This window comes from Callorhinus ursinus, unplaced genomic scaffold (genome assembly GCF_003265705.2).
Source record: "Callorhinus ursinus isolate GAN/ISIS: 27379988/994484 unplaced genomic scaffold, GSC_fseal_2.0 scaffold9, whole genome shotgun sequence".
NCBI classification, from domain to species: Eukaryota; Metazoa; Chordata; class Mammalia; order Carnivora; family Otariidae; genus Callorhinus; species Callorhinus ursinus.
Window position 1 is genome coordinate 48,284,950 of NW_027397071.1, and position 23,302 is coordinate 48,308,251.

General features: G+C 41.5%; 1 protein-coding gene across 4 annotated transcripts in view; it reads right to left on the reverse strand.

Moving 5' to 3' along the window:
• DNAJC6 (DnaJ heat shock protein family (Hsp40) member C6) overlaps nucleotides 1-15,894 on the reverse strand; it is a 141,322-nt gene extending 125,428 nt beyond the window's left edge. The window contains exons 1-2 of one of the 4 annotated variants that reach the window (XM_073896607.1): nucleotides 6,416-6,606; nucleotides 682-749 (exon numbers count right to left, since the gene is read on the reverse strand). In XM_073896607.1, the coding sequence (XP_073752708.1) occupies nucleotides 682-703 (22 nt within the window). In that variant the 5' untranslated portion in view covers nucleotides 704-749; nucleotides 6,416-6,606. Of the gene's footprint in view, nucleotides 1-681; nucleotides 750-6,415; nucleotides 6,607-15,044; nucleotides 15,064-15,763 lie in introns of those variants that run through there. The other 3 variants (XM_025871902.2, XM_073896605.1, XM_073896606.1) reach the window with 3 other exon arrangements.
• Nucleotides 15,895-23,302: the final 7,408 nt, after the last annotated feature.

The following is a 23,302-nucleotide window of genomic DNA, read 5'->3' on the forward strand; positions in this document are numbered from 1 at the left end:
AAAACCTTTTACTAATAAATTTGAAAATTCAGATAAAATGGATAAATTCCTAGAAAAACACAACTTAACTAACACAAAAAGAAATAGAAAATCTGAGTGAATCTATACCTATTAAAATAAATGAATCCACCTTTTAAAATCTTCCTACAACAAAACTTCCAGGCCCAAATGGTTTCACCAGGAAATTCTTCCAGACATTTAAAGAACAATTCCAATCTTACAAAACCATTCCAAAGAACAGAATAAAGAGGAGAAATATCTCCTAATTTGTTTTATAAGGCCAGCAAAACCTTGATTACCAAACCTGGCAAGGGGACCACAACAATAGAAAATTATAGGTTAATCCTCTTGTGAACAAAAATATTCCTCAACAAAATATTAGCAAGTCAAATCTAGCAACATATACAAAGAATAACATATCACAACTAAGTTGAGCAAAGTTAACACTCAAAAAAAATCAATGTAATTCATATTAACAAAATAAAATAGTACAATCATGATATCATGATACAAAAAAACTTTTGATAAAATTCATGATAAAAACTTAGCACACTAAGAAGATAATTTTCTTAATCTGATTTTTAAAAAAGCACCTATGTAAATCCTACATCAATATTGTACTTAATGGTCAAAGATTAATAGCTTTTCCTCTGAGATGAGGAACAAAATAAGGATACTCACCATCACGACTTCTAGTCAACATTGTGAGAGAGATCCTAGCTAGTGCAATAATGCAAAGGATAAAAAGTCTAAGGATTGGAAAGGAAGAAATAAAGCTGTCATTATTCATAGAAATCTAACCACCTATAAAAATCTAAAACTATTAAAATTAATAAGTGAATTAGGCAAGGCCCCTGAAATAAGATCAACAAATAAAAATCAGTTATATTTCTATATTCTAACAACAAGCAATTAGAGAGTGAAATTTTAAAATTCCAGTTACAGTAGAATAAATAAAAATCAATTAACAGTGACATCATTTTTTAGAAGATTTGTAACACCTATATCCCAGTATTTCTGCCTCAAAGAGGGCAGTTTATGCTCAGCTTAATTTCATTGTTGTAGATTGTTCTAATTTTTTAAATGAACCTGAAATATAGAATTGTGTATATAATCTCCAAAAGTTGTAATGTTGACTCAAATTCTTTAAAATCATCAAGGAGTTCATTTTGTATACTCTGAGTAACACAAATATATATAAATATAAAAATATTTTGTATTTCCCTGTTTAGTATCTCAAAATGAAACTGAAAGGTAAAATAGCCTACTTCACAAAAAATTAAACAAAAATATATATACTATACCAACTATAATGTAAGAAGTAAAAAAAAGTTATAATAAAAATATGGATTTCAATATGCAAATGCTCAAGCAATACTATATTAGAGAACATAGTAAAGTAGTCAAGTACATGTACCTCTATATAGATTGAATGAGACAGGTGTGTTTTATTGGTTTCTCAAACACAAGCAGTGTTGCTTTGGGCAAGTGGTTTTTCTGAACAAAATTAAGTATGATCTCTCCTCAATTTACACAGCATTTTTAATCCTGGAAATTTCTCTGCATATATATATATATATATATATATATATATATATATATATTTCAGTGTAAAACCAATGTATGTTCTAGGCTCGGAAAACTATAGAGGGTTTTCACTTACCTCTTCAGCAAAACATTTGAAAGCTGCACCGGACACGAGATAATTTGTCACTGAATGTAACAGTCCAGAACATTGTAGGACATCTACAGCATTTCTGGTGTTTGCCCAGTGAATGCTTCTAGAGCCCCTAACATATTTCCAATGTGTCCCGCCCGGAAGCAGTACCTTGCCCATTTAAGAACCACTGGAATAGGCCAGGCTGAAAACCTAGTTTTATCCCATGTTAGCCCTGAAAACTAAGAAATCAGTCAGCTATTTACAGATCACCCCAGCCAACATATCATTTCTCCAACCTACCCAGTCACAAGCAGCAAATGACAAAAATCCTTGAAAGAATTTGAGTTTTCTCTAAAAGTATCAACACAGTCATAGTGGTTAAGAAAAATCACAGTATTTTTTAAATTTCCTTCCACTTCCTATATTTGGATTATAGATTGGGGATGTACACCATAGTCTTTTTAATATTTAGCACCTAAAAGCCTGGATCTGTCCATATTCAAACTCCCAATCAGATTTTGTAATGATTTTCAGTGAAACATCAAATTCTTTCAAGAACTGCTGGCATGGACAATGCTCCACACCTAGTTTTACCATATTAAAACATTATACATAACTCCCATGTGTTCAAAAAACTACCATGCTTATTTTTCTGAGATAAAATATAGAAAAATAACAAAGTTTAAAAGAGAACTTTTTGCCCTACGCTCTCGCAGAAAAAAATTTTCCAACCAAATTTTCAAATTCTCCACTCCTATTCTTTCAGATCCCCGCTTTTAAAACATTGTTGCACAAAATACTCAGAAACTTTCTAAATAAAAGAAAAATTTCAAGCTGAGTTGGAACGCCTATTTTCCAAATAAACACAATCCAGAAAATTAGTAATATGGTTCTCATTTCCCTTTTTATAATAATCTATTATTCCTAATAATAGATGATGTTGAAAATTTTATTAATAACTGCAATTTCACCATGCTACTTATTCTCAAGCCCTTGCCTACCAGGTAAATGGTTTGGGAGGTAAAATGACCTGGGTTTGAATCCTGACTCTGCTACTTACTAGCCATGTGTACCTATACGAAATTCTTAATCCATTTCTTTACATGCACAATACCCCCCACCTTACAGTGTTGTGACAATATGTAAAGCACCTCACAGAGAGCTTTTCACATACTAGTTGTTCATTAAATAGGAGTTACGGTTGTTATTATTATAATTAGCTGTCATGTTTGCCAATATCTACTTATTAATGCATTCAACAATTTTCTTCTTAGTTGTCTCATACATATTTTTTTTTTCTGGCTTGCAAAGTATTTTGAGATATGCAGGGTAAATGTTATACAACAGCTTTTGTATTTAAAAGCCTCACTGAGGGGCTCCTGGTGGCTCAGTCAGTTAAGCGACTGCCTTGGGCTCAGGTCATGATCTCAGGGTCCTGGGATCGAGCCCCGGAATAGAGCCCCACAGGGGCTTCCTGCTCAGCAGGGAGTCTGCTTCTCCCTCTGCCCCTCCCCCTGCTCATGCTCTCTCTCTCTCAAAAAAAAATAAAAATTATTTTATACTGAACTGGCTTTGGTACAAGAGGTACCAAAAGAAGGAAAAAGAAAGGCATTTGTTAAACCACAACTCAACATTTACTGAACATTAGTCATGTGATGGTAGCTTATAAAAATTCAGTTTCTGCCTACCAATATCCTGATGATTTATTTGCCTCTGTCAACCTCCTCAGATTTTATCTGATTCTCATTTTCAGTCTCTGCAAGGAGAGTTGACTTCCGAACAATTCACAACATTTTAAGTTTTTCTGTTGATAGTTTTCAGCATAAAGAATCAAATTTTTAGATATTTATGTTTCATATTCAGGTCACCAACTGGTACTGTGGGACCTGCAAATAGCTCTCATGGTCTGGTTACCATGGTCACACCTCACACCTTTTCCTCACCACTGGGCACAGGCACCACACACACACACACACACACACACACACACACCCCTCACATTGTATACTCAGCTGCTCTCTGTCAACACATATGCATCTCCTGGACCTGAAAAGATTCTTTGATCCCTAAAAATCGGCTTGGGAGGGCCTTGGGAGACCTTAGGAAACAATCATTCGGAACCTGTTGGGGATCTTAGACCTTTTTGAAAATCTGAGAAAAACTACTGATGTTCTCCTCATATATAAACAAAATGGACATGCATATAAAACTGTATTTCACAGACTCCTTGAAAACCAAATTAGTAAACTGTAATGTATTTCAGTGTTTCTCAAACTCCTGACTGGGATTCACAGTAAGAAACAAATCTGACATCAAGACAGCCTACACCTACATGCATAAACAAGCATAAGTACCCAAAACAGAAGTTTCAGTAAACAATGTTTACCCTTACCAGGTGTAATAGTGTCTGACATTTTCTGTTCTATGTCATCTTTCTAAAATGTTGCTCGAGACTCACTACATTACTATCTTACTACCCACAATCTGAAGGGCAGTGATCCAGTCTAACATTTCTCCATTTTAAGTAAACTAAGATCCAAAGGAATAAGGGGGTCTTGTCCTTAGTCACTAATAAATTAGATGGAACAAGCCAGAACCTAACTATCCTGATTCCCAACCAAAGGCTCCTTCCAAAACAAAGTGAAACAAATATTCTAAATACCAACTCCCCTCAAAAAGCAGCTAGGGATTTGAAGCTTAAAACACGCTGACACACTGAGAAACTGAGTGTTAAAATTCCAAACAGTAGTGAATATTACCTTCATCCTGAGCCTCCAGTTGAGGCAGTCTTAACTTCTTCTAGAACATGAGCATGGCCTAGCATGACATGGCATATAAGCAATTTTTTTTTCTTTCCAAAAATCCTTTCTCTGGCCACTGAAAACAACACAGGGAAAGCCAACACTACTGAGTTCATTTAAATACTTTGGATTACACCGGCACAGCTTTTATTTGTTCACCAGAGGCTGGCTTAGCAGTGGAGAGGCCCTGTTTCCACTTGCCAGGCCCATGCTTACATAGTTCTTTTCCCCCACCTAAGGCTGCTTAATTAATATTTAAACATCAAAACCACACAGATCAATACGTGGATGTGAATGATCCAGAGCCTATTAGATGTTAATACTACCAACTACCTACCCCTGCCCCTTTTAAAGCCTCACTTACAGAAAGTGGCATTGCTTGGGAGACTTCATTACAGTTTAGTAGATTAAAATACCAGTCTCCTCACTGGCATCATGCTGTTTGTGGCTTTGGGGTTTTGTTTTTTGTGTTTTGTTTTTTTGGTTTGGTTTGGTTTTTTGTCAGGGGGGGCGGTTGGTCAGGGGAGGGTGGTTTTTCTTCTTTAATGTGGAATAAACATCACTGACCATCACAAGGTGAGACTCTTACAAGCCGGAGAGTGGCTGGGTACTGGTCTGGTGAAGGCCAAGCCTGGGGGCCCTGGTGTAAAGGGAGGAGGAAAAGGCTTGGGGCCTGTGTCGTCTCCCTGGTCACCCAAACAACTTAACTCGGTGTGGGACAGGCTCGGTGGGCGCAAGTAACCCGCCCAGGGTTCCTGCGTGCCAGCCTCCACCCGCGCACCCCAGCCCGGGTATCCAAGGGCAAAGTGCTGGGGCCTCCTTAACGCAGAGCTCACAGCAAGGAGAGGGTGGGGTGCAAATTGCTGAGCAGCGGCTCGGGTGAGAGAACAGCGAAAGCCCTAGGGGAAAAGGGGGGACGGGCAAACCCTAAAATCAGCGCCCGGGAAGCAGGGGCTGGGCATGATGGCGCGGAGATGGCGTCTTCTGCTGCGGCGGCTGCCCTGGAGCTTTCCTGGGGGGCGGGGGGATTCCCCGGGAGCCAGGCCCCTCTGCGTCTTCCACTGCCACTAGGACAAGGACCAGGAGCCGACGCAGCAGGAAGGGCTCCTTCCGGTAACAGGGTCGGGGAACACGTGTAGCCTCCGGAGACCTGGAGGTCTATCGCTCCTCCCCCAACTGCGGCAGAAAATTTAAGGAGCCTCGGAATTTAAAACACCAGAATCCTTCAGAATCCCTGTTATTGAACTAAAAATTTGGTTGGCTCATTTTAGTGAGCGCTGTCCTTTCCTGAGTTTTCATTTAAATCCATTTTTCTCTTCCCCCTTGCCTCAAACGGAATTCGGAATTCGAGTAATGGTGTGGGGGGTGGTGATAATGTACCAGGGATCTAGGGTCTGGAGGCTAGAGGGGTGGGGGTAGTTTGCATGCGAACATCTCTGCAAGATAAACAGTTCTGAAGGTCAGTGAGGGCTCTCCATTGGGTCCTCCTGAAAGGGTGAACATTCATTAAAGAATTCTCCCTCAACATTTTTCTTGTGAACCCAAACTGTAAAAGTCCTAAGTATTTCAGATATTCCAATTGCAATAATGCATCGAAAACCTACATATTAATTAACTACTGTGAACTCTCCTAAAATAAAATTATAAAAATCCTGGGAGCTCTTATAAGAATATCTGTGAAATGGAAATGTGTGTTATTCAGCCAAGATTAAATGAAGAATGCAAAAATATTGTTCTATTTGGTAGCACGGATATGGAAAATTGAATGACACAATATTTGGAAACCAGAAGCCAGTCATTAAAAAAAAAAGTCATGTTTATTATGTAACTAGAATTTTAAATATATATATACACAGTTATCTAAAGTCAGCCATTAATACAAACTAACCATATCTGTGGAGTGACATTTCATCCCTAGCATCTTTTAGCCTCCCCTCTGCAGCTGGCCCCTTACCTTTATTTTCAGAATCTTTCATTCTCTCTTTCCTCCCTGTGCTGCAAATGAGCAGGAAAGTCCAGCTGATTCTGCAAACCTTACTTTTGGTTTGTCATTCACAGAGAGTCAGCAGTCTCAGGGGCGAAGTCCCTCAACGTAGGAGCACCCAAGCTCTGATAATTGCGTGCAAGTCAGTGTGCAGGGTGATAATTTTGCTTATGCTGGAGCAGAAAGGATGGGGATGAAGGCGGACGTAAACACAAATTCCAAAACATGGCATGGAACTGGATCTGGAGTCTAGGCTTGCCTTTCCTTCTCTTGGATTAGGGAACCAACTGTTTAGTGCCTCCTCAGTTCTGTAGAGATTAGGTTCAGGTTGAAAGGGGAATGTCTGTGCCATGTGCCAAGCTTATTCTCAAATGGATACCTTAATTTTGGAGGGAATTAAGAGACCCGTGCTTTGTTTTCTTTTTCATATTCATTCATTCAACAAATATTTCTTTTACCTCTCTGTGGCCCAGGCTCCATGCTAAGTAGTGGGGATACAAAAGTGAAGGGGACCAGTCCCAGTCCTCAAGCTGCTCCCAGGCTGTTACAGTACAGAGGTATACAGTGACCTGTGTCTGCTGCATGGACATGGATTACTGAACCCATTTCATCCAGGCATAAGTTGATTCTTAAGGCTGAGCCAGAAGTGGGCATGAGGAAGCCAGACCATGACAGCCCTCTCTTAGAGGGCAAGGAAAATTCAAGCAATCTTTCAATCATCCAATTCCGGCTTACTTTCAATCATTACATAGCTCAGATTCATTCCTTCATCCCTTCATTGAACAAATGTTTATTTGTACCAGGTAGAATTCCATCTGTTAGGGATTCAAGAGTGCAGAAAACAGACCAAATCCTGCTCTTGTGGCTATTACATTTCAGTGAGTGTATCCAGACAGATAATAAACAAACAAAACATAAACATATAGTAAATGGCAATAAATGCCATGAGGAAAAATGAAGCATGGTAATGAAGTAACAGACATGCCATCTTAGACAGCATGGCCAGAGGAAGTGACCTTTAATTTATTTTATGAAAAATGGGTTGGGGCCTCATAGTCCCTTCCAAATATCTTCACTCAGACATTGTTCTTTAAGTGCTGACTCCTCACAACCTCCTCTGCTCTAGGTGCGCTCTAGGTGATAAGGGGTGTTTATTCCCCATTATATATGGGTAAACTGATATCCAGAAAGATTAACTGACCCAATCCAGGACCTCACTAAGTTGTAAGAAGAGCAACAACAAGAAATACACCTACCTGTTGCTCTCATCCCCAGAAATTATGGGGTTAAATGCAATACTGACATGGAAAATCTGCTGGAGTAGGAGTTGAGATAAGAGGGTCGAAGACCTATCTCTACCACTATTAACTGAGTGGTGCAGGGTAGGTGACAACCTCTCTGGCACCAGTTTCCTCATCCATAAAGTGGGGCTAATCATATCTGCCTTGTGTATGTGCCTGGCCTTTCAGAAGATCAAAAGGGAGAATAGATGTGGTACTTGGCAAAGTAAGCCCTATATAAATGCAAGGTATAATTATCAACATACTTGGGCACATTGAAGAGAACTAATTGCTAGTGTTCACCTGGTCATTACTGTAGCCCAAGAGTCAAATATAGCTGTAGAGGGAAAGCTTGCCATGGCCACTAGGGGTCCTGGAGTTGATTTCTAGCTGCCACAATCGAAAGACTCCCTGAAAGTTTTGGGAAGTATTAAGTATTGGTTTTTGTTCCCATCTTTCCTTGGCAGGGGGGTAATACCTTTATGCTTTTCTTTGATAACTTAAGACCGGTGAGGAAAATCTGCCTTCACTGGAACTCCTTGCTGGCCACCAAATGAGCCATGTTGGTACATAGACCACATCAAAGAAACAGGCATCTCCATCTCCAAGGACCAAGTCCAGGACAGTCAAAATGTGCCCAGTTAGGAGCGCCTTTGGGGGCAGAGAGGGGAGAGAAGAAGTAGGTGGTAAGAAGCCACTGTTTGTGCACTCTTTCATTCAATAAATATTCATTGTGCCAGGCACTGCTCTGAACACTGGGAATGACACAGTGCTAAAGAAAGCATTCTGTCCTCAAGAAGCCTGTGGCTTCAGGGCAAGAGGTTCCTACGAGGTATGCTGATTTACTCATTAGGTAGAGGAATGCCAAGGCCTGGGTTTGAATAGTAGGGCAGGGGCCATAAAGCAGGAAAAATGGTTCGAACATGGGCTCTGCTATGTCCTGGCCCCTAAAGTAACCTGAGACCCTCTCCTGCACCTCTCTCTGTCTGTATTTCCTGCTCCGTAAGATGAAGACAATAATGGAACCTACCTCCTAGGGATGGGTGAGGCTCAAACGAGTTAATACATGTAAAGTACATGGCACAAAGCCTGACACATAAAGTGAGGGTTCCATAAATGCTGTAAGACTAATATTACTACCTTGTGACCTGGGTCAAGTTTACCCCTCTGCACCTTCTACAGAAAATAATAACTAGCTGGTAGGGCTGCTCTGAGAGTTACACATCAGAAAGAACGTATGGGCCTTCGCATAAAGGAGTAGCTCCCCCTTGCCAGCCTTGCTCCAGGAGGTGAGTTTTAATCAAGGAGGCTTCCCAGGAAAAAAAGACTAAGTCTGGGAGGAGTGAGGAAGTAGGAAATGGGCTGCCATTTATATTAAAAAGGAAGCCAGTTGTTTTCGAGAGTGTGGTCATTTCTAGGGGAACCTACATTTTACCCAACATTGTACTTTGAAAAGTTTCACACATATGGAAAGTTGGAAGTGTTGCATGGCGAACATCTTTGACTACATTTTGCTATTTGCCTTATCACATATCTTTTCATCTCTATCCATCCTTAATTGACTGGTTGCTGTTTTTTAATTAAGTGGAAAGAGGTTTGAAGTCCTCTTCAAATAAAAAGAGCCTTTACTTTCCCTCCTGCTACAATATTTATAAAAAGCCTTAGATCTCTGCTTCTGGGGCTATTCCAAGCAGGGTCAGGTGAATTCTCAGAAGTCTTGTCTTGCCCCACAGTAAACCTCAAGGCCCCATCCAGTTGAGAGACCAGAATGGGCTCAAGCCTTGGAGCTTTCCAAAACAAAGCAGTGTCTCTGACAAAACCCACACTTCAAAGAACTGGTATCAGGAACCTCTGTAAATACCCATTAAGTGAAATGATGCCCTATGTCAATAGCTGGGTTTAGCGAAAGCTCAAACAGGCTCCACTGGCCACCAAGTCCTTTCATAGCTCTGCACAGTCCTTGTCTTGTTTGATGCCACTTCTGAGTCACTAGACCAGTGAGTCATGCCCAGTAAGGGAGGCCATCTTGAGAGCAAAACCAAATAGAATTTTCAAGAACAATGAGTGAAACCCTGAATTGAAAAAGAATAAGGCTTTTTATTGTCCTTGTAAAACAAAAATGAAAGAAAAAATGCTGTTGTTAATGTTGTGGGTTCAACTTCCCAGCTGTAAATTTTACACTGAAGAAAAACTGAGCAAAAAAGAACTTTTACATTCTTTTGGAAATTTGAGAGCAAAAGAGGCTTGAAGGCTATGTCCCAATTTCAGTGACTAGCCCTAACCCTCTTCTAGCTGAGTCGTTCATTCCCACAACACGCTGAGGTGGTGACAGCAGGGTGGCTTTACTTGGGTCTTCCTCCATCCCACCAAGCCTCTGTATGGTTTGCTCAGAGCATCTGAGTGGCCATAACCGAGGTGAATAGAGAAAAATTGCTGCCTGGGGGTGGAGGAAGGCTAGTGAAGAGGGTCACCACACAGGAGGACAGCATGACTATAAGAAAAGCTGCAGAGGCTCCCATGAAGCCATGCTACAAGGCAAAGGGAAGGGACCTGATATATGGAGTATCTACTCTGTACCAGGCACTCTTCTTTTCATCATCTTCAGATGTTTATTGAGAACTTATTTGCTAAGCATTGTGTTGAAAGCAAAGGCTTTCACAGCACCCTGCCTGGGATTGAATCCCAGCTTACCAGTTGTGTAACTTTGGAAATGTTACTTAACCTCTCTGTGCTTCAATTTTCTCATTGGTAAAACAGATGGCAAAACAAGGTTATTGTCAGAATGAAATGAAATAAAAATATGCACAGGTTTGGCCAGTGGCTGGTACAGAGTAAACAGTGCATACATGATAACTCTTGCCGTTCCATCTTTTTTAGATGAGAAAAATGAGGCAGAAAGCAGGAGAAGTGACTTGCCAAAGGATACACAGCTAAAAAGTAGCATAGCTAGGATACTTTGTTCTCAAAACAACATTGTGAGGGAGGTGATACCATCTTCCTTTTATAGAAGAGGGACCTAGTAACTTGGCTCATGCCATCAGCTGGCAAATGAGAGAGTTAACATTTTAGAACACACATTTGCTGACTTTAAAGCCTTTGCACATCCAGCTAGGCCAGTGATTCTCAAACATTAGCATACATCAGAATTACAACAAGGCTTGTTAAGACAGATTGCTGGACCCTATCTCCAGAGTTTCTGATTTGGTAGCTGTGAGGTGGGGGCCAACACTGCATTTCTAACAAGTTCCAGGAGAGGTTGATACTGCTAGTCTAGAGACCACACCTGGAGAACTACTGTTGGACAATTATGCACCTGTATGCAGAAGAGATGGTAGGGAATAGGGCCTAAAGATCATAGGTCAATGAGTTTTTCCCACTCTGACACAGGGTTGGTTACTTCACAAAGCCTAGCAAATATCCTTGTATTTACAGAGGTCTTTCATATTTATGATCTCATTTGATCTTTCCAATATCCCTCAGTAGTAATCATTATTTCCACTCAATGTGATTTGTTTTTAGGGGTATATGGTTAGAAATGGCAGTGAAGGATTAAACTGCAGATCACCCGTCCTCCTCTCCAAGTAACTTGTCCTGGAAAGCACCATCTGCTGATGGAGACTGGCTCAAGTTCCAGTCTCTGTCTTTCCGGGGAATATTGCTGCTCAGGAAAGGGTTCTTTGCCCCAGCAGGATTTTGGGCAGGTAATTTCTGGTGGGAGAAACTCGGTGCCAGTTTTCTACCATTGTTTCAAGACCTACTTCTTACAAAATACTTCCACCAACTGTTCACTCCCTTCTCTATAACCTAAAAGCTTTGATATTTGTCTAAAATACAGTTCTCTAGAAAGGTTGGAAGCATTTGGGGTGTTAATTTCTATTGGGCACAGTTTGTTCATATTCCCATTTGGAATAGCTTGCATGCTTAGGTATATTTTTTTAAAATTGTTCAGACATATAAGTCAACAAATTATTAGTATCCAGAGTACTTAAAGAACTGTAAGTGGATAAGAAAAAGACAAAGCACCAAGTTAAAACAAAAAATGGGGAAAGACGTGAAGAGGCCTTATTCACACATGGCCAATATTCATGTGAAAAGATCTTCACTTCATTATTCGTTAAGGAAATTCAATATAAAACAACCATGCAGTACCATTTCACACCCATGAAATTGACAAGCATTAAAAAGTCTGACAGTACTCAATATTGGCAAGGATGTAAGGAATCAAGAATCGCACACACTCCTGGTAGGAACTAGATTACCACAAATGAATGGAGGTCAGCTATTTTTCCAAATTAAAAAAGCATATACCTTTTAACCCAGTAATTGTGCTTCTAAAGTATTTATCCTACTTACAGTCACAAGTGATCATATAGTAAATTTCAGATGCATTCTCTTTGGCTATATATATAGGCTTTGTCTAGATGATAGATAGATAGATAGATAGATAGATAGATAGATAGATAGATAGATAGATAGGATCTCCTAAAGGATCTTTTCATTACAAACATATTTATTGAATGTCTGCTATATTCAGGACAGGGTGTTAGGCTGAAAAGATGCCAAGAGTCCCCAAAAGCTAAACTACTTCTCACTTGCAGCCTCCTGGTGGGAAAAAAAAAAAAAAGGTGGGAACAAAAAGGATGGTGTGAAAGACCTTCTGGTTAGTACAGAAGGAACAGCTGCCCCTAAAGAGCTTCCCAACCATGTTTTATTCCCATAGGTTACTGAGGTTTCCAGCCCTGTGACTAACCATTGTTGGGATGTGATCATATGGTACACTATCTGGACTAATATTAATAAAAATAATAACTACCACCTTGTATGCTACTGTGTACCAGGCACTTTATATACATTAACTCATTTAATCATCACAGTAACATTGTGACATAGGAATTATCATCTCTATTTTATATATGACATATAACTGAGTTTTAGAAAGATTTAGCACCTTGCCCAAGATCACAGCTTATTACTGTGCCACTTACTAATGACAGATTCAAATCAGAGTCTGGCACCAAACCACATAATTCTAGATGCCCAGATTGGTGTCTATCACTTATGAGATGCTGTCCCACCATTATGAGAAATTCAGGCCACCTTTAAAAAAAATGGGGATATGGATTTCTTTCATTGCATCATATTTATTAATTTTACTTCTCTCCATAAGTATAGATTTTGGGACATGTTTATTTTGTGCAGGGAGATGTGGCAGAAAGAATGCTGTATGGGCAATCAGGCCTGAGTCTGCCACTCACCAGTCATAATGACCCCCTGCAAGTCACTCTGTCTCTTGCTTCACCTTCCTCGTCTATAAAATGGGAGAAATAAACACCATCTGCCCTCCCTGCTTCAAGGGTGCTGTTAAGATTGAAACAAGACCTTGTAGTTGACCTATTCTATAAACTGTAATGTACCATATAACATAAAACATTATAATGGCCTTACCCCAGGTTGTATGGGAGTAGGAGAAGTAGAGAAATAGTGATCAATCATGATTCTACGTAAGAAAAAAGAGGTATGGGGACACCTGGGTGGCTCAGTCAGTTAAGCATCTGCCTTTGACTCAGGTCATGATCCCAGAGTCCTGGGATCAAGCCCCACATCCAGCTCCTTGCTCAGCAGAGAGCCTTCTTCTCCCTCTGCCTGCCGTTCCCACTGCTTGTGCAGTCTCTCTCTCTCTAACAAATAAATAAATAAAATCTTTAAAAAGAAAGAAAGAAAGAAAGAAAGAAAGAAAGAAAGAAAGAAAGAAAGAAAGAAAGAAAGGAAGGAAGGAAGGAAGGAAGGAAGGAAGGAAGGAAGGAAGGAAGGAAGGAAGGAAGGAAGGAAGGAAGAAAGGAAGAAAGGAAGGGATGTGGTGTGGCAATGGGGGCCAAGAAGCCATGGGTGACCTCTAGGACAGAAACAGAAGAGAGGAGAGGACAACCATATACACGGTATAGACCTGGCTTTAAAAACTATTGAACTAGGAGACTTATTCTAACCCATTTTACTACGGTAGAAATATCTAGTTAGTCCTCTTTTGTAAACATTCACACAACACCAGGAATTACATTCTGCATGTAATTATCACTCAAGGAATACTTGTTGCAGTGACCCTTCTATTCAACTCCTCAGGCAAGCTAAAGTAAAAGGGTGGTTAGCCTTCAGACCTACTAAGGTTCAGCCACAGTTCAATGGCAGTGGGGAAGGAATTTAATTGTATATTGACTAAAAGTAATAACACATTCTTTGAAAGCCAGGGAGATGACAATACCAAGCCTTAGTCTAACTATCAACAATAGAAAAGCTTGTTTCTAACTCAATAAATAAATATTTAAAAGATAATTCTTGCATTGGGTCAAATTTAGTTTTAGAATGTTTACTCTGCGCCAGCACTTTACAATTATTAACTCATTTAACTCATCAATTCATTTAATCTTCAAAACAATCCTGCGGTGTAGGTGGAGGGCGGGGGGCTGAGGACTGTATCAATGACAGGGCCCTGGTGCAGTGTAGCTTCTGCCCTGGATCAGGACGGCCATTTTAGAAATCAAGGCATGTCAGCCTCTCAGAAAAAGAATCCTCTGATGACAGAAACAGATGGAAAGGACAAGACAGGACACACACACAAACTAGCCAACAGGTATCTAGAAAGTACCAAGCCTGGACATAGTCTGGTAGGGGATGCAAAGATGAAATAGACGAGAACCCGCCCACGTGGAATCTGTAATACCAGATGAACAGTGACAGATACCCTACTCAAAAAGAAGTTACAGGTGGCAGAAACCCCAGGAAAGGCTTCACAGAGGAAATGGCATTTGTGCATCCCTGATGGATGGGTAGGCTGAGAGACAAGGGCATGGCCATTGCAAATACACACAAGGCAGTGAGCTAGCAGATCATGTGTTGTCCTTGCTGAGAACACTTCAGTAGCTTTCCAGCTCACTTTAGAAATAAAATCCAAACTCCTCCTCGTCATGTCCTACCTAGACCTGGATCCAGGCCCTGCCTCCCTCACTTTCCCCTTGCTAAGCTCAGGCACACGGGGAATCTTTTCCACTTGTTATTGTCTCTGGCAGGAATGCTCTCCCCAGGCTCCATGCTGGAGTAACTCCTACTCAGTCTCCTAGTCTTGGTTTAAATCACATTGCCTCAGAGAGGTCTTCCCTGTCCATCTGCTGTGCAAGCCAGGGCGCCTCTGCCTTTTTTCCCCTCTCCCAGGACACTACGTGATTCCTTCCCAGCACACATAGCAATCTGTAATGGGGATGTTTACCTATCTTATTTGTGTCTGTTTCCTCCTCTAGAAGAAGTGCCATGAGCTGGGCCTTGCCTACCTTGTTCACTCCAGGCCCTGGCACACTGGAAGAGCTCAATACAAACTGTGGAAGGAATGAATGGAGTGAATCAGTGATTAAATAAATGTGAGTTAAGGCCATGGTGGGGACAGGGTGTACTGTGTCTGGTAAGTAGTTTACTGTGACTAGAGCTTAGGAGATAGCAGGGAATCACCGCAGACAGGTTGGAAAGGGGGTGGGTCCAGAAGGGGAAGACCCTGAAGGTAGCCTTGGGTCCAGATTCATTCGCCCTAATGACTACTGCATTGCAGGCAACCGGCCAGGTGTTGGGCGGGACGCAAACCTGAGTAGACTGGGTCCCGGAGGCAGCCTGAATTCCTTCTGTCCAGAGTCAAAAGCACAGAAGGGGCTTTTGCAGGAAATAAGCTGCAACCACCTGGCCCAAAGAGAGATGCTTAAGGGGTCAAGGGGTGGAAGGAGAAAGGAGACAGTGCCGAGACCTGCCCCCGCACTTCGGTGAGCAGCCCCCCGAGAGCTTGGGGGATTGGGCTTGTCACACGGGCCGAGCGTCAGGGTGGAGGGTCGCCCGGGCCAGGCCGGACATCCAGGCCGCGCCGCCCCCAACCTCAGGTCCCCGGGGCCGAGAGGTGGGCCTGAGAGGCCGCCCCCGGCTGCGGGAGCCACCGCGGCCCCCCCCTGCTGTCCAGTGCTAGCCGGCCGCGCGCGGTAACAGGTCCCCCGGCCGCGACCACACTCACCCTGCGCCGCCTTGGGAGCCGAGCGCGTCCTCCACAGACGCCGGGTCGCCTTCCACGGCCGCAGAGAAGAAAACAGCCTCCGGCTCTTCTTGCCGCCCTTCTCAGTTGCTCCCATCTGTGCGCCCGCGCCCCTCCCCCGCCGCAGCCGCCGCCGCCGCCGCCGCCCGAGGGTGGCCTCGCGCTTCCCCCGCCGCCGCGCGTCTGCAGGTGCCGGGCGGTCGCCGGGGTGGACGCGGCCGCCGGGGGAGGAGCTTGCGGCCAGGGGTGGGGGTGGGGGTGGGGATGGGGGTGGGGGGCCGGCTGCTCGCGCCCAGCCCGCGGGGTGCGGCGGGCCGAGGCGTGGACACTGCCGCGAGGCGCCCCCTCACGAAGCCCCGGAGCGCCAGGCAGCTGTGCAGGTGAACACTTTAGTCCCCCGTCCTTCATTCAGAAGACGGCGATGGAGTGCCAGGTACTGCTAGGCGTCATTAATTAACACCGGAATCCCCGGGGAAGTGCGCTGATTTTTATCCCCAAATTCCAAATGGTAAAATTGAAGCTCCGAGAGGTGAAGTCATCTGCCCATAGCTGCTAAATGGTGACAGTTCCCAAGTTCTGGGCTCTAACCATATTTTTTCATACCTCGCTATTGTCTCAGAATGATCCCACATTATATATTTTTTTTTAATTGTTAAGTCTGACAGATATTCCTACTCTCCTCATACAACAGCTTATGAATCACTAATGATTTTTTGAGAACCCAGTCTAGGTCCAGGCACTTTTACATACATGCCATTAAACCTCACAGCACCCCGTGGGGTGGGAGGCATTTTCCCATCTTCCCTTTGAGGAACCCGAAATGACAGAGCTGAGGCTGCCCCTGCCCCCACCACTTTGTCTCTGTCGTGATTTAGCTTGTAATTTGGAATGTCTGAGAGGAAGATCCAAACCAAGATCCCTTAACACTTGCTGGCTGCAATAAGTGTAGCCAATATTTATGGGGTGCTTTTTATGTGTCAGATTTTACATACATTACCTTATTTAACCCTCCCAATGATACTCATGGGAGAGAAATTATTAATCCACACTTAATAGGTGAAAAAAAATAGCATCAGAAAGGGCAGGTTACACATATAAACCTTAATAAAGTTTATATGTTGGGTGGGATCATGAAATTGCCATTTTTTAAGGCCCAAACAAATATCATACAATTGCTTCACCTGGTGATCAAAATTAAAATGGAGGCAGATGAAATGTGAGTGCCTCCAGATGTGTTACACTAGAGAAAAACACATCAGCTTTGTAATATTTTGGCCACAAATGCACAGCCTGAATCTAATCATAGGGAAATCTTAAGATAAACCCGAAATGAGGACTGCACTTTAAAAGTGAGGGTGGGGGTGGTTCAGTATTCTTTGAAAGTGTCAATGTAATAAAAGTTGGGGAAAGGCTGTGGAGATGTTCTAGATTAAAGAAGGCTAAAGAAGGGCACCTAGGTGGCTCAGTCAGTTAGGCTTAGGTCATGATTCCAGGGTCCTGGGATCAAGCCCCCCCTCCCCATCTTTGGGCTCCCTCTCCCTCTGCTTGCTGCTCCCCCTGCTTGTGTGCTCTCTCTCTGTAAATTAAAAAAAAAAAAATCTAAAGGAGGCTAAAGAGACATGGCAACTAAATCTATAAATCTAATACCTGACCCTAGACCGGACCCAGTGTTGGAAGCTTTCTTAAAACTCTAAAGGACATTACTAGGCCAACTTTCAAAAAAAATTGAAATATGGATAGTAGATTAGGTAAAAGTGTTCACCAATGATAAATTTATTGGAGTTGTTTAGTATGTTGTGGTTATGTAATAAAATATCCGTATTTTTAGGAAATACACATTAAGGTATTTAGGAATAAAGGGCCATGATGAATTCAACTTAGCTTCAAATGATTTAGAAAAAAAAAGTATCATATATATGTTTGGGGGGGCAAGTGATAAAGCAAATGCAGCAAAATGTAAATAATTGGTGAATCTGGATAAAGAGTACATGGGTATGTTTCATACTATTGTTATTTTTGCAACTTTTCTGTAAGTTTGAAATTTATTCCCAAGTAAAATGGTAAAAAAACATAAGTTCTAAGTTCCATAGAAAAAGAAAAAAAGTGACAAGAATCACTCTACCTGATTTCCCTCTATAGTTATCAAAACTGTGTGGTGACAGAGGGTTAGACATATAGGTCAATGAAACAGAATAAAGAACCCAGAAATAGACCCAAATAAATGTGCCCAAGTGATTTTTGACAATGGTGTAAAAGCAATCCAATGGAGGAAAGATAGCTCTTTCAACAAGTGATGCTAGAACAATTGGACATCCATTGGCCAAAAAAAATGAACCTCAACCTAAACCTCACACTTTATACAAAAATCAAGTCAAATAGATTACAGACTTAAATATAAAATGTAAAACTATAAAAGTTAGAAAAAAATAGGATAAAGTCCTCTAGGATCTATAGCTATGCAAAGAATTCTTAGACATGTTGCTAAAAGCATGATCCATAAGAGGAAAAATTGATAAATTACCTTATCAAAATTAAGTACTTTTGGTCTGTGAAAGACCCTGTTAAGAGGATGAAAAGACAGGCTACAGACTGGGCAAAACTACTTGCAAACCACATATCCAACAAAGGACTAGTATTTATAATAAATAAAGAATTCTCAGAACTCAACATTTAAAAAATCCAATTAGAAAGTGTACAAATGACATGAACAGATATTTCACTAAAGGGGATATACAGATAGCAGATAAGCACATGAAAAGATATGCAGCATCATTAACCATTAAGAAAACACAAATTAAAACCACAATGAGATATCCCTACGCACCTTATCAGGAAGCTAAAATGAAATATAGTGGCAACACCAAATGTTGGCAAGGATGTAGAGGGAGAAACTAGACCAGTCATACATTGCTAGTAGAAATGTAAAATGGTACAGATACTCTAGAAAACAGTTTAGCAGTTTCTTATAAAACTAAACAAACAACTACTATAAGACCAGCAATTGCACTCTTGGGTACATATCCCAGAAATAAGGAAAGCTTATGTTCACACAAAACCCTATACATGAATGTTCATAACAGTTCTATTCCTAATAGCCAAAAAGGGAAACAACCCAGATGTCCTTTAATGGGCAAATGATTAAACAAGCTGTGGTACCTCCACACGACAAAATAATACTTTGCAATAAAAAGTAACAAACTATTGATTTGGCAACAAAATATCCAGGGAATTATGTTGACTAAAAAAAGCCATCCCAAAATGTTTCATACTGTATGATTCCATTTATAGAACTTTCTTGAAATGGCAAAATTATAGAAATAGAGAACAGGTTGCCAGGAAGGAGGGGGAAAATTGTGCCTATAAAAGAGCAACACAAGGAATCCTGTGGTGATGGAACTGTTCTGTACCTTGACTGCATTGATGTCAACATACTGGTTTTGATATTAGATTCTAGTTTCGCACAGTGGTCCCATTATGTAAAAATGGGTAAAAGTGATTATGGGATCGGTTTTATTTTTTACAACTGTGTGTGAATCTATAATCATTTTTTAAATAAGAAGTTTAATTTTTTTAAAAAGCTACATATCTACAATTTAGTATAATTCGTCCCAATATCTAAAACCAAGTTGGGCCAGGATTCAACATAGATCTGTGCCTTCATGGCTACACTCAACCGTGTCATGACTCCCGGCTCACTGTAGGAAGCCAAGGAACATCTGGTAGGTGTTGGGGAGGACTTCAAAAGGTGACAGGAGCACAGAGACCCAGGTCGGTGAGTGAAGGCTAAATTAACGCTCCTGTTTGGTATGAGCCCTTAGTGGTCTAGAGAAATGACACTCTAAAAGTAACAATAGGACAGCCCTATTTTATTCTTTCTCTAATCCAGAAGAATCGGAAGATTTGAAATAAGGAAGGAAAAGTGGAAGCGACCGGGAAGAGGGTAGAAATTGAGAGTATCCTCGCTCTCTCTATCAGCAATAAGCTGACTTTTCTTCTCTACGAACCTTTATTCTCCATGACATCCAGACTAAAGTCGGAAGAAATAGGCCCTAGAACAAATGATCTAATTAACAATGCTGCTCAGAAATAGTGGCCACATGCCACCAACTAATACCCTAGACTAAGGTTGCCCTCTGCTCCTGGGGGCTTCCTACCTGGCCTTGGGGTTAGGACACCTGGAATCTAGTCCTGGTTACCCAAATGATCTATAAAATATTGGTTATATCCCTTATCCTCCTAGCTTACTATTTTCATCATCACCACCACCCTCATTCCCTCTAGTATAGGAGATTTAACCAGAGGATCTAAAAGTTTCCTTCTGGGATCTGCCACCATCCTTCCCTGTATGTCCTGACTCTCACTAACTGGTTTTGGAATTTTGCTAAGTGATAGCAGCCCCAGTGGGCCTGGCTTAGAGACTCATCTTTTTCTTCCATTGCCCTTGCATGTCTAGTGGACTGAAGCAGCAACTTGGAGGGACCCACCCACTTGCTCACTGCTTGGATTTCACTGGCCAGGGCAGGCTGAGAGAGACATTCTTTGGCTTGCCCTTTTAGTCCAAACATCATGTGATTTCATGGCATCCTCCAGCTCAGAGCTGAAACCAGTCCAAAAGCCTCTGGCTCCCACAGTCACAGCTTGCTCCAGGCAGATCCAGTGGGGGAGCCTTCTCCACAGTCCCTGGGGTCCATGGGAAAAGAATGCAGCCTGAAAGAAGATCTGAGTAGAAACCCCCAAGTGCCCTAAGGCACATTCATGAGCACTAGCAACATGGAATTTCTTTTCAAATGTCAAAAATGCAAAACAAGCCCACTTATTTGTACATCTGGATCACTGGGCATAGGAAAAAAACAAAACAAAACAAAACAAAAAGAAAATAAACCTTGAATTCCATTCCTGTCATTGTGTTTACAGAGCTAAGCCCAGAAATATGAAAATGACAGTCCTCAAAGTCAATGTGATGCAAGACTGGTGTGTGTGTGTGAAGGGGAGAAGGGGCTGGTAGAAAGAACCTAGGCTCTTCAGCTAGGCAGAATGTGAATCCTAGCTCTGCCACTTACCAACTTGCCCAGCTTCTCTAAGTCTCAGTTTCCCCATCTGTAAGATGGAGACAGCAAACAGCACTTACCTCAGAGGGTTGCACTGTTTTATTATTACATGTAATGGACCCAACAGGCAAAATAAATGGTAATTTATTATAATACTGTGTCCATTTAGAGAGTCAATGACAGATTTTAAAACAATGGCATCTTTTTTTTTTTTGCAATGAATAAATGTTGTGTGTATGTATCTACAGAGAGAAATGGAAAGGTCTTGTTGCCCATCCTCCCTCACAGAAAGCTCCAGCATATCAATGAAACTGCCTAACCTAAAGGCATCTCAGGTGTCTTTGGAACCATTAGAATTAATGGTGATGTTTCTCTTTACCCTAGTGGCAGTGCTAATAGGACTATTATTAGCGTAGAAAACAAGGGCAGTCTCCACTTAAAACTTATTTTTCAAATCTAAAATTCTCCAAGTATACAGCATTATGATTATAGTCAAGATTTAAGGAGCAATACCTACATAAAGCCTCCCAACCATGACATTTTGGACCTTGTGTGAGAGGAGGAGAAACTACTTGTGTAAAATGTTTTCAGGGTTTCTAAGAAATTAGTTTCAATTATCTTTTGCTGCATAACAAACCACCCCAAAACTTAATAGCTTAAAAGAACAATAATCATTTATTTTGCAATTTGGGCAGAGCTCAAAGGGGACAGCTCATTTCTGTTCCACATGATGTCATCTGGGGTTGTTCAGGGCTTGAAGGTCAGCTTCTCAGGTGGCTCACCCACATAGCTAACAAGATAGTGCTGGCTGTCAGCTGGGTGCTCAGCCAAGAGCCTCGATTTTTCTCCACATGGTTGCTTGGACTTCCTCACAAGACAGTGGCTGAGTTCCAAAAGGGAGGAAGCTGAAACTGCTGGGCTTCTCTCAAAGACTTGGCTGAAAAGTCTCCAGATGCCTTGGCACAAATGTTCCCAAAAAGTACTTCCTGCACATTCTATTAGTCAAATCAGTCACAGGCTCAGCTGTTCTAGACAGGAGCCATAAGCTCTAGCTCTTAATGGGAGGACCTGGCATGCCTGTACAAGGAGGGCAGAGGTATTTGAGGTCATCTTCAGGGACAAGCTAGCCTGGCCCCCACCTGCCAAAGAATAACCCCAACCAGCAGGTGAATGCCCAGGGTCTCCTAATTAGCAATCAGCTTGCCCTCAGGAATGGGGTTCTGTAAGAGGCCCATGAAATGGGGAAATGGGCACAGATAGAGGTAATCATTCAAGGGCAAAACTATAATATCACAGATTAAAACCATAAGAAACCTTTTTTGAGCACCTTCAGTGCTCAAACTAAATCTTCTGTTTTTCTCTCCCACTGAGTAATATGAAAAGAGCACCAGGCTTGGACTCAAAGACCTGGACTGAGTCTAGTTTACTTGACATTTTAGTGCTCTTACAAAAGTCACGTAATTCGTCTGAGCCTCACTTTCATCATCTGTAAATTGAGGATAATATTTGCTTTATCCTGTTCATAACAGGGTAATTCCAATTATCCTGGAATGTGGAGATCCCATGAAAACATGTGTGAAAGTACTCTGTCTATAATAATCTACTAAGTCACTTTCAAGTGTTTTATTAACAAATGGTGCACTGACTTTCAGTATATCAGAACTTTAAAGGGAACAAAACCTCTGGACTTCACTTTCTGCCAGATCTGTGCCTGGATGAGGGTGGATTGAATCGATCACCTGAGATGCAGACTTTCATGGCAGATGGCGGGTGCAAAGATGGGGTGAGGTGGGAGGTTAAAAAGTAGAAAGTCCAGAATGGAGTTTGTGTGCCTACCTCGTGCAATAGAATGTTACTATAATGCATCTTGTTAGAGTACTAATTCAGCCCCTCAGAAATGCTGATTCATTTTTAAATTGACCTAAAAATATAAATGATGTCTACTAAGAGAGGTGTATGGCATGGCTATCAAAAGCAACGACTCTGGTACCACACTATCCTGCCTCTACAGTTTAGTGGCAGAGTGATGTTAGCAATGTGCACTAACATCTCTGCACTTCATTTCCTTATCTGTAAATGGAGATAATAGGGCCCACCTCCCAGGTATGTTGTGAGGACTGAGTTATTATATATAAACACTCAGAACTGCACCTGGCAATAAATAAGTGTGAGCTATTGTTTTGATAATACTCCATGCTGGGTACAGTGCTAAGAACTTTACAAATGTGACTTATTTATTTGCAGAACTCTATAAGCATCAGCTAATCACCTACTGTATTTCAGATACTATTCTAGGCTTTTAGGATTCATAAGGAATGAATCAGATAATGATTCCTCTTCTATGGAGCTTACATTCTACTGGGGGATGGGAAAGACAGATAATAAACAATAGGCAAAATAAGTAAGTAAGCTTTGAAGTTTGACCAAAGATATAAGTGTATGGATAAAAGAAAAAATAGAGCAGGGGGTAGGG